The sequence below is a fragment of the Oreochromis niloticus genome, linkage group LG18 (genome assembly GCF_001858045.2).
Source record: "Oreochromis niloticus isolate F11D_XX linkage group LG18, O_niloticus_UMD_NMBU, whole genome shotgun sequence".
Lineage (NCBI taxonomy): Eukaryota > Metazoa > Chordata > Actinopteri > Cichliformes > Cichlidae > Oreochromis > Oreochromis niloticus.
The window spans coordinates 25,226,117-25,239,561 of record NC_031982.2 but is presented as its reverse complement, the minus strand read 5'-3'; the positions used below and the strand labels follow the sequence as shown (position 1 = coordinate 25,239,561).

The window sequence follows — 13,445 nt, the reverse complement described above, 5'->3', positions numbered from 1 at the left end:
CATTGATGAGGCACTGATTTTAAAGCCACAGATGTGCATTAGCCAAAGCAAATTTAAACACAGTGTTGTGGCCTCTCTATTAAATAAATCATTAGTGTATTGTTCACAGAGGGTTATAATAATTATCAGCTGAGCTGTTCTGTCATGCACAATCTCGATATTCCTGCTTTACTGTAGGCGGCATCACACGCTTTCTTCTTTGATGGTTTTTGATGAGTCGCAGCATGTTTGTACACAACATGTTCTTAAGAATTTGTAACTGCAGGACTGTTTTCCTCTCTGACTGACACCCTTTCATGCACATATGCCTCCTCTGAAGCATCTTTCTGAGTTTACATGTCTAAAAATATGACTTGTTCATGCACTTTGACTAAAGATGCATTATTCAACGCCTCTGCAGAGTAATTAAATCTTAATCAGGGATGGGCTCCTGTCCTTATGGAGGCGTGTCTGTGTGTGTGAGTGCGTATGTGTTTACGACAGCTCCACTGGATGCTTTTATAGTGCAAGACGGTTTTAGAAGTCTTTCATTAGGAGGGAAACTGCTCACCTGGGGAAAAGAATGCAGAGGTTGGCTGAGGTTAAGACTCGGTGCTTAGATGTTTCTTCGGTTCAGCGGTCAGAGCAGGAGGTGTTAAGATAATTTGCTCTCCAAAGCGGATCACCTCACACGCTTTAGTTGTAATTTTTCCTTTTAAAATTCACTTTTTTTGTTCTTTGCCTTGCTGATGCTATTTTAGTGTCCAGCAACAGCCTCCAGCTATAGACTTTATATAAGTCTATAGCTCTCTTTGTAAATTACAGCGCTCAATGGAAGGACAGTACAGCAGAGTGTCCTTTAAGGTTGACCTACCTTGTGATTGACAAGCTCACCTGCAATACCAAAACTTCCACTATAATGGCGAACATGCACAACTCCAAGTGCTGTCACATTTTCGATATCGATTATTACAGTAAGTACTGGTTTTGGTGACATGCCTACTTTAATCATGCCTTAAATCAAACAATCAGTGAAAACATGGCACTTTTGCCTGAGTAAAGTAAACAACCTCTTCACTGTGGCTGTGTCCATCTCTTTTATACAGTCTATGTCTCTAGCTTTTTTTTTGTTTTGGTCATTTTTGATTCAGTTATTAGAAAAACTAGTCAATATGACTTACATTAAAGAAATGCATAATAAAAATGATTCTCAAAAACAAAGTTTTTTTTAGATTGTGCAGATAAGTTTATTGATTCTCAGTATTCTCAGTAAAATTCAGTAACATATAGTAGTAGTAATAGTATGAAAATGAAATGTCTAACTCTTATTTATGTTGTTTAATGTTCTTTTTAAATCAGACAATTCCCAGCCCAGTAAATAAAGCCATCAGCCATGAATTGCATGCTGTTATAATCAGTGTTGATCAAAGTCCTGCAGGCTGTTAAATTTCGTAAAAACTCAAGCACCATGTAGTACAACCTAATATTTCAGCTCAGTATTCTAACTTGCATGGTGCTTTTCCCACAAGTATAAAATCATTTAAGTTACCTGAACGCATCATTTTCCATCAGATCAAAGAGGCTTTGAGCTATTTGCCCATTTTTAACCTTTTGACTTGAAAAGTGTAGAAGCCGGAGAGTGTGGGAGTGTACAGATGAGGGAAAATTAAATTTCATAAACTGAAGTGTTATTGAGATTGCGGTGGTTGGTGGGTGCCTCTTTTGTTGGAGTTTCCCACCTGCATGCAAAGGTTAAATGAATCGATAGTCATTTATATCTCTGTTACCTGCTATCCTATCCAGAGTGGATTTTTTTTTTTCTTTTTCTTTTTTTAAGCCATCATGTGAAGTTTTTCTTAAAATGCCACACTTTGTCTCCTCTGTTAAGTCACTTTTCTCCATCTGGACTGTGCCTGCCTAAAGGTTTCAGAATTCCTCAGTCTCGTTTGTATACCATTAGCTCAGAGCAACACTCGCCTTCAGGAGCTTTATATTCCAAAGTAAAGTCCCTAAAATGTTAGAAAGCAACCCCCCCGACACTCAGTCAACTCACCTGCACAAAAGGCATGGAATAAAGCTCTGTTCCCCTTTCTATCAGGAAACCTCTGGACTCGATCATGTATTAGCTTGTTTTTTTTTTGGGGGGGGGGGCGTGTTGGCATATGATGTTAGAGAAAATTTTCAACGCCCTGCGGGTGTGGACTGTTTTTAGGCACGCAGTGCACAAGTTGATTGAATCATTCAGCACATTTTAAATGTCAGTCTGACAGCTTATATTGTTCAGTTTGTTTTCGCTGGCTGTGAATATTTCAGTTTTTCACCACTTTCTCAGAAAAGTAATGGAAAGCACCTCTGGTGAGCTCCAGCAGCACTACCTCAGTTTACTCTTGTTTGTAGCTGTGATAACCTCCGTCAGCCATGTTCTTCTGAATGGTACGACCCCCCATCCATATTCCATGTTTACGCTCCTGTCCTGTGCCTTTGCGGTTTTGTGCTGACGTCGTGCCCCCACTTGCATCTTAAACTAAGTGGGAAATATGTTGACTTTGCTCATTTCTGCGAGGCCTTGGCTCTGTGAAATATTTGGTCTCTGGTGTAATCCGTGGTTTCGTTTGTCCTTATGAGAACGACCCTGAAGTTTAACCTGGCTGTTACTCATTTGCAGCCGCACCACGTTACATCCTTGCTCCAAGGTCTCCTCGTCAGCAAGGACACGTGGGGCAGGTTTACTGTACAGGCTTCAGCTGCTGTCCATTCATGGCTCTGATTGCCCTGTCAGGCTTTGATGGGTAATGTGTATAATAATGTGCAGCATACATGGTGATCGGCCGTTGCTTTAGTCTGACAGAGTAGCAGCATGAGCGTGAACACTAAGCTGTCTGATGTGTAGCTTCCCTTTTTGTCAGTATAATAGAGTATCCGCTTGTTAACTAATGATGTATCGACCCCTTTTTCAGGGTCCAACTGTCTCCTGCGTTGGATGAGGCTTTCATTTTAAAAAAATTTTAAGAGCTGCACTGATTTTTTTTTTTTTTTTTTTTTAGAAAAGAGCCTCCAAAATATTCAGTTATTATTTTTGGCCTCTCTAGCTTGTTATTAGTACTGTCTGTACCCCTTGGAGCTAAGTTTTTAAGTAGACATGATATACTCTACAGCCCATAGGCTCAAATATTTGATCTTGTCAACTTGGGTAAGATTTCAGTGTGGACGTTAACTTTAGGATCAGAGATAGAGCCACTGAATCCACCACCAGCTGGGTCCCATCTTTGAGAAATTTACGTGTTGTTCTTGTTCTTGTTTGAGTTCCCTCTGCGTTCTCTGGCTCCCTCCCACAGTCCACATAGGAAGCATATTAGGTTAACTGGTGAGAATTTGCCATAGTTAGAAATGTGAGAAGGATTGGTAGTCTGCATGGTAGCCCTGCGATAGATTGTAAACCTGCACTCTGTTAACAGAGTGCAGCTTGGAAACAAACTCCATTTTCACTTATTTCCCCAAACTTTGTCACACAGATTCCTGTCTCAAGACAAAAACACCTGTTAGCCTTAAGTAACACGCTGTCTTTGCCTCACTTGGTTCCCTGTCACTCTGTTTTCGGAGCTGCCTGAGCCTCAGGCTCATTTCAAGTGGAGCACAGAAGCATTGCAGCCAGAGATGAATCAAAACGGGTCTCTCTCTTTCTCCTTTTAATAACCTACATTGGACTTTATTGCTTTTAAATATAGTGACAGACCTTTTCACAAGTACTAGACTATTAGCTAGCATTGCCCAGTACACCTTGATCAGTGTGCAATTTTGTAAATGTGTCGTTATTAGCTCCTTTTTTTAAATTTTTAATTCAAACTGTGAGTGTGACGCCACAGTTCTCCAAGCACATGTTTACGGGGGAAAAACATGAGAAGTGTAATCCTCAGCTGTAACCTTACTCGCTGTATAATAGTTAGACAGCATCATTTTTTTTGGCACATGAGTTGAGAAGCAGCACTTTACTGAATAGTGTTTCCTCTCCGTATCTCAGGTGTGGGCGCTGGGCGCTTGCCAGACTGGGTGAGCTGAGAACTAAGACTGAAACCTGCTGAGAGAGAGAGAGGGGGAAAAAAACATCACCTGGGACTGCTGAGGAGGACCTCTGTGCAGGTGAGGACCGACAGATGTGAGCAATATTTCAAGATGAAGTGTTTATACAGGCTTTACTTTTCAAATGGATCAATCACACTGGTTTTAGGGTTTGTGATTCACAACATGTGACAGTGCAAAGCAGGTGTAAAACATGACTGATATAAATTTGCATGCTTTCTTATGACTTCAGCTTAATAAGTGTAAACTGTTAGAGTAGCAGTGCAGAGAATATGAAAAAGTCCCATTAAAACAATTAAATAAAATCATAAACAAAGAGGATAAAATGCAAAATAAACCCCAACTACCTGCTTTTATTTTATTTTTCTGCTATCATTCAAATCATTTCCCAAGCAGAACTCCAGTGTTACCAGGCAATATTACAAATCTAACAGGCAAAAACCATTGTTGTTTATACCTGCACACCTAACCTGCTTAGGTATGCAGCATGAGTTACCATGGCAATGCAAAGTGAACCACCTTTGTAATACTAAAAAGCAAAGATTAAACCTGAAGATACTTCACTAAAGCCCCAAATCCTGCTTCAGAGTACAGGCCTGTGGCTTTAGATGAACAAAATATTTTGTCTGCATGACTCACATGTTAAACGCGTTACTCTCTGGGTTGGACTCACAGCGTTTGTAACACTGAAAGCTTCATTTTGCATTATTAACAAGCTATGAGCAAATTAGAGAGTATTTCCTTGCTCTGAAGATCCTCAGATCTAAAAGACTCGGTATCCTTTCTAAAGTTGGTGACAACTGCAACACGTTTTTTGCTAAAGTCTCCCTCTATGCCAGGGGTGGGCAATCTCAGTCCACGAGGGCCGGTGTCCCTGCAGGTTTTAGATGTGTCCGCGAACCAACACAGCTGATTTAAATGGCTAAATTAGCTCCTCAACATGTCCTGAAGTTCTCCAGAGGCCTGGTAACGAACTAATCATGTGATTCAGGTGTGTAGACCCAAGGTGAGATCTAAAACCTACAGGGACACTGGCCCTCGTGGACTGAGACTACCCACCCCTGCTCTATGCCCTCACCTCTCGGCACTTTTGGTACTCAAGAGTTGAAGTTTTGCAGACATCTGTGACAGAAAACAAACACTGCATGCTGCATCTGCATCTCGCAGAGCTTGGACTGTGTTTACTGTGCATTATTAAAAACGCACAGTAATCAAACATGGTTTTAATGACGAAAACCTTTGGCAAACTGCAGGATTGTAACTGTGGAAACCACCTACCATTTCTTCCTGACTAATTGATGTCCAGAGTTAGGCAGTTTAAAAAAAAAAAAAAAAAAATCAGATAGGTTTTTCATTTAATTGTAGATCAAGACAAAAAATAGCATTCTTCTGAAGTGAAGAGACGCCACTTTAGGGAGGTGTGTTTTCACTAAAGCAGACAAAATGGTTGTCAGATTTATTAATATTGAAAATAAGCTTAAGTCTTAATGTAGCTCTTTTTAAAAATGAGGAGAACAGATGGGACATTGAAACACCTTTCCAGTTTGGCTACTTCATATCCTGACTGTCAGCTTCAGTTGGGAAATTTGCTAATCAGAAAGATTTAGACCATACCCACATGTCTCTGTCATTATCCCTGTGACCTCAGAGTAATCATTAAAGAGAGAACTGCTTGGGAGGGAAATGAGGAGAGAGAAAAGGGAGTTGGAGAGGATGTCTCCTCAGTCAAATGATATTGGAGTGAGCAGAGGACAAGGATATGAAAGGAGATATGATTCTGGCCGTGCGAGGCATTTACATACGGTATGGAAATGTGAAAGACTCTGGCGTTGAGGACACATTTCCTGCTGCTCTTAGGTTCACACGGCCGTCAGCAGGGTGGAGCTTCCTGACTCATGGAGAATTACTTCCAGGCCGAGGCCTTCAACCTGGACAAGGTGCTGGACGAGTTCGAGCAGAACGAAGGTGAGCTTTAATAGATGCAGACAGCAGACGAGGACGAGCGGTGAGTCATTGCGCACAAGGAAAGGCGAACAGAAAAGGAAGAGCTGCTGTCAGCGTGCCACTGCACAACCTCTGAGAGTAAATCATCAAGGTGTCAGAAAATCAGCCACCGCCCATTAAGTCTGAGTAACATTCACAGGTGGGGATTGAGGGCGGGCCACAAGGGGATAGGATTAATTGAATTTCCCATTTCCCTTAGGCTTTGAGACATCGTGTAACTGGTGCAAGACGGGAGGGTTGGCTGTTTTCATCACACTTAATGATCCCAAAAGTGTGTCGGAGCCTTTTTGGAGACTCTGTGATTTCACAGTTTATTTATGGTAATTGTGAAGTAAAGACTGCATTACTGAGCTGTGTATCTGCATTCTCTCAGCATTTCAGCACACATGCCTGTTATAGGGAAAAAAAGATGGCTCTTCTTCTAAATTTGTCTTCTAAAGTCCTGCAGATCCATGCGCACAAACTAGAGTTTAATGTTACTGTGAACTTGGTGTGTATTTTGTCTGTGTGTGGTTATCTTTGACCTCTGTCAGAGATCCAGTCTGGCAGATTAAGTGTGCGTGTGTTTGTGTACGCTGCACAATGAAACAGCTTTGCATGAACTGCAGTGGATGGAGGCGAGAGCCGACTGTGTGAGGAAGTCGGTTTAAACAAATATTTTAAGAATTTCTACTTGTATTACACAGCAGTTATATGTCGGCTTGACTGATGGCTCCCAGGGGCGAGCGAGCCATTTTGGCCCACTTTCTCAGAATTTCCCAGTCCATCCACACTAATTTCCCACTCCATGCCAACCTCATTTCTCAGTTCATCCCCTGCTTTGTTCCTGCCATTTTTAGCTTTTTCGATCACCTGGAAGTGCGTATCTTTGTATCAGTTCTCTGTGGCTGTTCTTGTGAGACCGCTCAAGGGTTCATGATCTCCTAACCACTTCCTCGTGTTTCAGATTTCATGTGTTAAGCAGAAAATTAGAAGCTGTTTGGAAAGTGAAGATAAATGATTGTGTCCGGCAAATGCAAAGTGCAACAGGGGACTACATCAAGACAAATATTAATTTATGTCTTAATAGATATGGCATGAGGATGACAACACCAGTTTAGACATTAATATTTTGGTTGATTTGGTAAAAAAAAAAATAGTTGTAGATATAATTTGTGAGTACATTAAAATATGTTCAAAGAGCTTCTGCTGAGATCCATACAGTCTTTCATTTTCCTTTTTTTTTTTTTTTTCTCTGCAGATGAGACGGACACTCCCATTCTCTCAGATGCTAAGTGGACCCAGATCCTGGCCCCACCAACCCACATGCTTTCTTTGAACCCTGCACTGGCTCACGCAGACCTCAGCCCCCGGGAGAGTCCCCTGTCTTTTAAGACCCTCCCCGACTCATCCTCCACCCCTTCCCCAGGGGCTGATCCTAAAAGGCATCCTGGTCCCGAACCTCCATCCTGGGCAGAGGAGAGGCCGGCAGACGTCCACAGTCCTCCCCTCCCCCAGCCCAATATCGGCAAACTGGTGGGCACCGACGACCTCTCGCCGCCCCCTGTGACGGCCTCTGACACCGTGGAGAATGGCTGCCTGTCCAGTCCACAGCTGGATGGCCTCATCAAAGAGAAAAGTTCTCCTGCAGACATCCAGCCTGGTGATTCTGGCCAGGAGACTAAACGTGAAGAGACAGCTGCCTCGTCCGGAGGAGGAGGCTCGTCTGTCAGTCACACTCGCTTCAGCTTTGAGGTTGGATTACAGGAACAAACACCGTCCAAGAAAATTCTCCCAAATGTGGAACACACGACACAAAATGGGGATGATGGCAGTTCAGCTGCCTTACAGGACTTTGGCCCAGAAACGCAAACTGGAACTATAAAAGAGGAGCAAGGGGAAAGTCTCCTGAATGGGAGCAGGGTTGTTCAGGGTGGGTGTGAGTTGGAGGAGAACGGTGCGTCTCCTTCGGACAAGGTTGGGCTGGAGAAGGAAAGGAGATGTGGTCCAGAGGGACAAGTAGACCAGCACCACAGAATAGCAAATCTTCCAAATGGTTTGGAACAGGAGAGCGGGAGCAGCTCTAAGCCTCAGGAGGTGGAAGAGAGGGTAGAGGAAGGCATTTCCCCCTCTCCTGTCCCCTCAAAAGAGGACTCTGTAACTGAGGAGAAAGAAATGGAGGAGAGCAAGCAGGAAAGCGGCGAGGGAGGAGCAGGGGGATCGGGTTGCATCCAACCAAAACTCAACAACCGGCTGCAGCCGGTCAGCATTCCCTATGGAGGCGCCCGACCCAAACAGCCCGTCAGCCTCAAGCTCCAGATCCCACAGCCGCTGTCGGGCCAGGTGCAGAACCTGCTCGGTCCGTCTGCCACCAACAAGAACAAGAACCTCGAAAACCAATGCCGGAAAGGCACACCCTCCGAAACGTCGCCCACCGGGACTGACCAGAGTGCAGTCAGCGTGAATGGAGATGGCATCATCCACTCTCCATCCCTCATACCCCCAGAGAGCCCAGACAATGATCTCCAGGCAGGGCAACAAGGTGCTCTGTGCAGGAAACCTGCCAGCTCTCTGGGAGAGGTCGCCCCTGTGTGGGTGCCTGACTCCCAGGCTCCTGTCTGCATGAAATGTGACGTCAAGTTCACCTTCACCAAGAGGAGGCATCACTGCAGGGCCTGTGGCAAGGTCAGTGGTGTACTAAAACTGTACTAATCTCACCCATAAAGAGCAGTCTAGCTATAATGACCTATTACACAGCAGTGTACCTTGGTGATTATGTTGTTTTTGATGTTTAATTAATCTCATAAGTGTGCCCCAAAAGTAGGCAGTGTTTCTGCTGTTTACATACAATAAAATATTGTTAAGATGAGATTGGGGGTCAGCCTCGCAGAACCATAAACAGCCCATTTTGTTGGACTGCAGCTACCCTGTTCCCCAACTTACATCTACACATAACAGAACAGCCTTTCTGAATGAATAAAAACAACACAGCGGCTGGTGCCTGTACATACGGTGCTTTCTAAGAATACATGAGGGATATACATTCCCTACTTCGGTCTCCTCAAAGAAGCTCCTCCTCAAAGAAGAACCCCCTGAGTGTCAGAGATCTTCCACTTCCTGCAATTTCTTTGCTGTCAGTTCACTTCAGCTGTTGGAGTTCAGCCCTCCAGTAACTCCACCCCTCCTTAGGCATCTAAAAGTGTGTGCAGATTATAAAATGTTCTCTAACGGTATTAAAACACAGAACAGCGTTTATGCCATGATAATGTGTAACAGTGACTTTTCACAGAATTTCAAGTCTGCAGTGGAAGTGGTGGAAGATTTATCGTGTTTTAATATTGAGCAAAAACAGAAACGGCGAGATGGAAAAACATGTGGAAATAGCTTTGTTAGATGAAGGAGGTAAATTTAATGCAGGGCTGTGATAGACGATTTCCTCTTTAGGCATTTATTTGCAGATAGTTGGGCAGGTAGCTTTATAGCATTATGCCCACCCACACACACAAAGCAGCTTGTCTGCACTGTGCTCTAAGCTGAAGATGCAGTCGCTGACAGTGCAGTGGAAAAATCGGCGGACTGCTACTTAATTTCCCATGGTGGTAAACAAAATCACACACACTCCTTGCCACTTGAGCAGGGGGGAGCTGGCACTGCAGTAATACTAACACCTGCACTGGGGCTGCAAACAATAGACGCAGCGGGAACCTCGGTGCACCCTCCACCACAGTGCTAGATCCACAACTAGATTATAATGGTGCTGTGTGGCTCTGAAATTAAAAGGATCATCTACCCTCTGTCTAATTATTTAAAGTACATGATACTGGAAAATGACACGTAATGAGGTACTAATCCATTGAAAGAAAAGTGTCGTGTACACAGCTGCAGCTCATTGAAGCGCTGGCTCCGTACATGAAATCAGTGTCTATAAAACGCTACATTTCCTGCACATTTAATGACAACTTCCTGTCCGTTCTACAATTTAAAAAAAAAAAAAAAAAAAAAAAAAAAAAAGGTCATTGTTACATTGAAGGAGATGATGTCATGTTGGAGGTCATTTGTAGGATTCTGGTGCAAATGATTTTTCTGTCTCTCCGTGTTGTTTTTAAGGTGTTCTGTGCAGCGTGTTGCAGTCTGAAGTGCAGGCTCATGTACATGGACAGGAAGGAGGCTCGTGTCTGTGTCACCTGTCACTCTGCTCTGACAAGTGGTGAGCATCATTGCAAGTACTGCAAGGTTTCTTCTTTACAACTTATGAAATCAGATGTTAGAGGTGCACATTGAATTTAAATGCTGCTAACTGTTTCCTGGTATATCCAGATAAAACCTTTGTCCAATTGTACATTTTCATTATTTGCAGTCACACAGTTGACAGCGGTATATAAAGTCATCTGTGTTTATACAGCTTTCCAGTGTAATTCCTCTTAGAAGTGTGTTTGTTTGTTTTTACATAATTACAGAACACAAAAACAGACCATGGAGTATTACTTGGTTTAAGAAAGAGAGAAGAATTAGAAAAATAAAAGTGAAATAATTTATAAGAGACTAATAATATAATAAATAACAAGATTAAACAGTAATAGGGACTTGGTAAGATGTGCTTTCTCTCTCGTGGGATCTCATGGAGATTTGTTTTTATTTATTAATTTTTCTCCACATTATGAAGATTGCATAAGCAACACACAAGTTCTCTAAGGCTGGGCCACCTGGCTTTAGAAATGTGAGCCGCTAAACTCGCAGATATTATATTTTGTGTTCGCAAATCCAAAAAGAAATTCTTTCCAATTGAAAACCAAACTTTTTCTGAATAGATTGTCTAATTTTGCATGACGTTTGCACCACAAAGTTTGAAAAGCCTGAAATCCAGTTGAGCAAGTCGTGATGGAACAATGCGTGACATAATATACAGCAAAACAAAACAAAGAATTACAGCTTTATGCAAAAGTAATCGAGTAAATGCTTCAGAAGAAATAAAGATCGGTTCAATAAACAGAGTAAAGGAACAGGTGTATTGAAAACCTGATTTGAGGCGACAAAACAAAGTCTGTAAATGAAAAGGTGATGAAGCACAAACACAAGCGGAGGGAAGATCAAAGACAAGTTGATCAGAGCTTCTTAATGAATAAAAATGTGATCTGTGCAAAAGTTCAGTAGTTAGCAGCAGTTTGATTTGATCTCTAATGTGGCTCCGCTTCTGTGTAAATAAATCATGTTTACAGCACACATTTTGACACATCGTGCTATGAAAGGCACAGGTGATATTAATGACTTTAATTATGAGTGCAGGTCAGTCCAGGTTCACTGATTAATGACTTAATAATGAATTTTAATAATAATGTTGTTCGTTGGCGGCTTTCAAAGGACTCAAGGTCACCTCAGAACACAAAATGAACAAGAACAGCATTAAAAGGGATTTAAAATCCAAGAATACTATGAATGTAAAACGTATAAAACAAGATGGTTACAGCTGATATGCTAATGTAAACAGATGGGTTTTGTGCTGCGATTTAAAGAGTGTCAAAGAGTCTAGTTGATGAGCTGAGGTGAAGCACAGCTGTAGGCTGTAGCAGCTTTAAGGCTGAAGTGAAGACTTACAGGCCTCATTAGAGAAATTAGTAACACCTGTGAATTTTGTGCTATGAAAAAGTACCTGCTTACAGGAAAGTCTCCTAAATTCCCCAGGAGTTCTCCTGGTGTGAAAAATGTCTGTGTACTTATGTAACACACGTCGACTCGAAATGTTTACTGGTGCCATTTTCTCTCTGTCAGCTCAATCATGGGAGACGCCGGCTGCTGCGAGCAATCAGAGTCCAAACCCCAACAACCCAGCCGAGTACTGCTCCACCATCCCCCCTCTGCAGCAGGCTCAGGCCTCTGGGGTGCTCAGCTCGCCCCCTCCAACCGTCATGGTGCCTGTGGGAGTCCTGAAGCAGCCTGGCAACGAGGGTACGACCTTTACAGCGAATAAAAATACTCTTATGCTAACATTTTTTTTTTTGTAACCCTTGAAAGTTACACTCTGTCCTCTGCAGATTTTTCCTTATATGCTGATATTTCATTTACTGTGTGTGTGTGTGTGTGTGTGTGTGCTGTTTTTTTTTTCAAAATAATAATTTTTATGGATCAGTGCACTACTTTCCCAGCCGTTTACATTTCTAAATGATCACATTCACCCCCACATCAGGCAGTAGTAGCTATAAAATTCCTGTCCCCCTTCCCCCAAGTAAATTTTAATTAAAAATCCAAGGTAGTCCACTTAGTTACATTTCTTGCCATTTTACTGTCATAAAACATGTTGTTGGGACAGTAACAGATATGTTTCTAAGTGATTTTTCAGTCTGTATGACCTCCAGACCTCCCACAGGTCAGGCTGCACAGCCTCAAACACTTCACCACGACGTGTCTGTCTACTTTCAACAGCATACTAAAAAATTACGTGTTTTAATATGCTTTAAAATCCTCTAACTTCACATTGAAGCACCACAGATTTCCTGCTGCAAGGAAGGTGAAATCCAAGGTCAGACGAGAGGTCAAAAGCGCAAATGAAGATTTGAAAAGATTCGAAATTGGACAGTTGAATTTCATGCTTGATATCAAACTGGATGAACAGTTTAGGAAAATTGGCATCAACCTACTTCAGTTGGCTCATTTCTGCCAAAATTCAGGGGTCAAAGTGCCTTTATATTTATGTTATTCCAGGTTTCAGTTAATAACTTTTTGTCAACCAATACCCTTAAGTGTCCTTTTCAGTTTTAGCCCCACAAAATCATTTATGTGTGGATTAATTTATTTTGAAAGAATTTTGGCTGTAGCCCAGTGTAATCATATTAAATAATCTTGATCTCAGCGTTGACCAAAACAATTACGATTGATGCTTTTAATCTGACAGCGTGTCTTTGACATTCAGGGTCCGTCTCACGAGAGCAGAGGAGGGTGTGGTTCGCTGATGGAGTCCTACCCAATGGTGACGCAGCAGAGTCACCCAAACTGCCGACCTCCAGCTCGGCTCCTTCGCAGTCACTCGCCATCAATAAATCCTCCACTTCTGAGTCCACTGAGGTAGGCTTGGCAGCCCCAACTAATACTATTAGGTTAGCTATGTATGGCCCTATTTGCTACTTTGCATTTTGCTGATGGGAGTCACAAAGAACTCTTTATGTGGTATTGTTGGTGGTATGCTGGCTCGGTCTCAGACTGTGATAAACAGCAGTAGGTCAAAGGAAACATTCCTTGTTGCATTATGAGAATTAGAAAATCCACTTGATTGAAATGCTTAAAGCTGGAATGTGCTTTACTCGGGTCACTCAGCTTGCTTCTAAATGGATAACAGAACAGCAAGCCGTATCCGGTTGTTTCTGTGGTTTTGGTGTATCGAGCATCAGCTGTCAGGATGATTCATGGCCTCTGAA

At 42.5% G+C, this 13,445-nt stretch overlaps 1 protein-coding gene across 6 annotated transcripts in view; it reads left to right on the top strand.

The window, feature by feature from the left end:
* Window positions 1-13,445, top strand: part of zfyve9a (zinc finger, FYVE domain containing 9a) — a 35,698-nt gene that overhangs the window by 6,266 nt on the left and 15,987 nt on the right. For 4 of the 6 annotated variants that reach the window (XM_005476678.4, XM_013273309.3, XM_025900582.1 and 1 more), the window contains 6 exons: window positions 3,998-4,116; window positions 5,914-6,021; window positions 7,301-8,724; window positions 10,147-10,246; window positions 11,806-11,982; window positions 12,944-13,095. In XM_005476678.4, coding sequence (XP_005476735.1) covers window positions 5,952-6,021; window positions 7,301-8,724; window positions 10,147-10,246; window positions 11,806-11,982; window positions 12,944-13,095 — 1,923 coding nt within the window. In that variant the 5' untranslated portion in view covers window positions 3,998-4,116; window positions 5,914-5,951. Of the gene's footprint in view, window positions 1-3,997; window positions 4,117-5,913; window positions 6,022-6,073; window positions 6,152-6,259; window positions 6,381-7,300; window positions 8,725-10,146; window positions 10,247-11,805; window positions 11,983-12,943; window positions 13,096-13,445 lie in introns of those variants that run through there. The other 2 variants (XM_013273312.3, XM_019347941.2) reach the window with 2 other exon arrangements.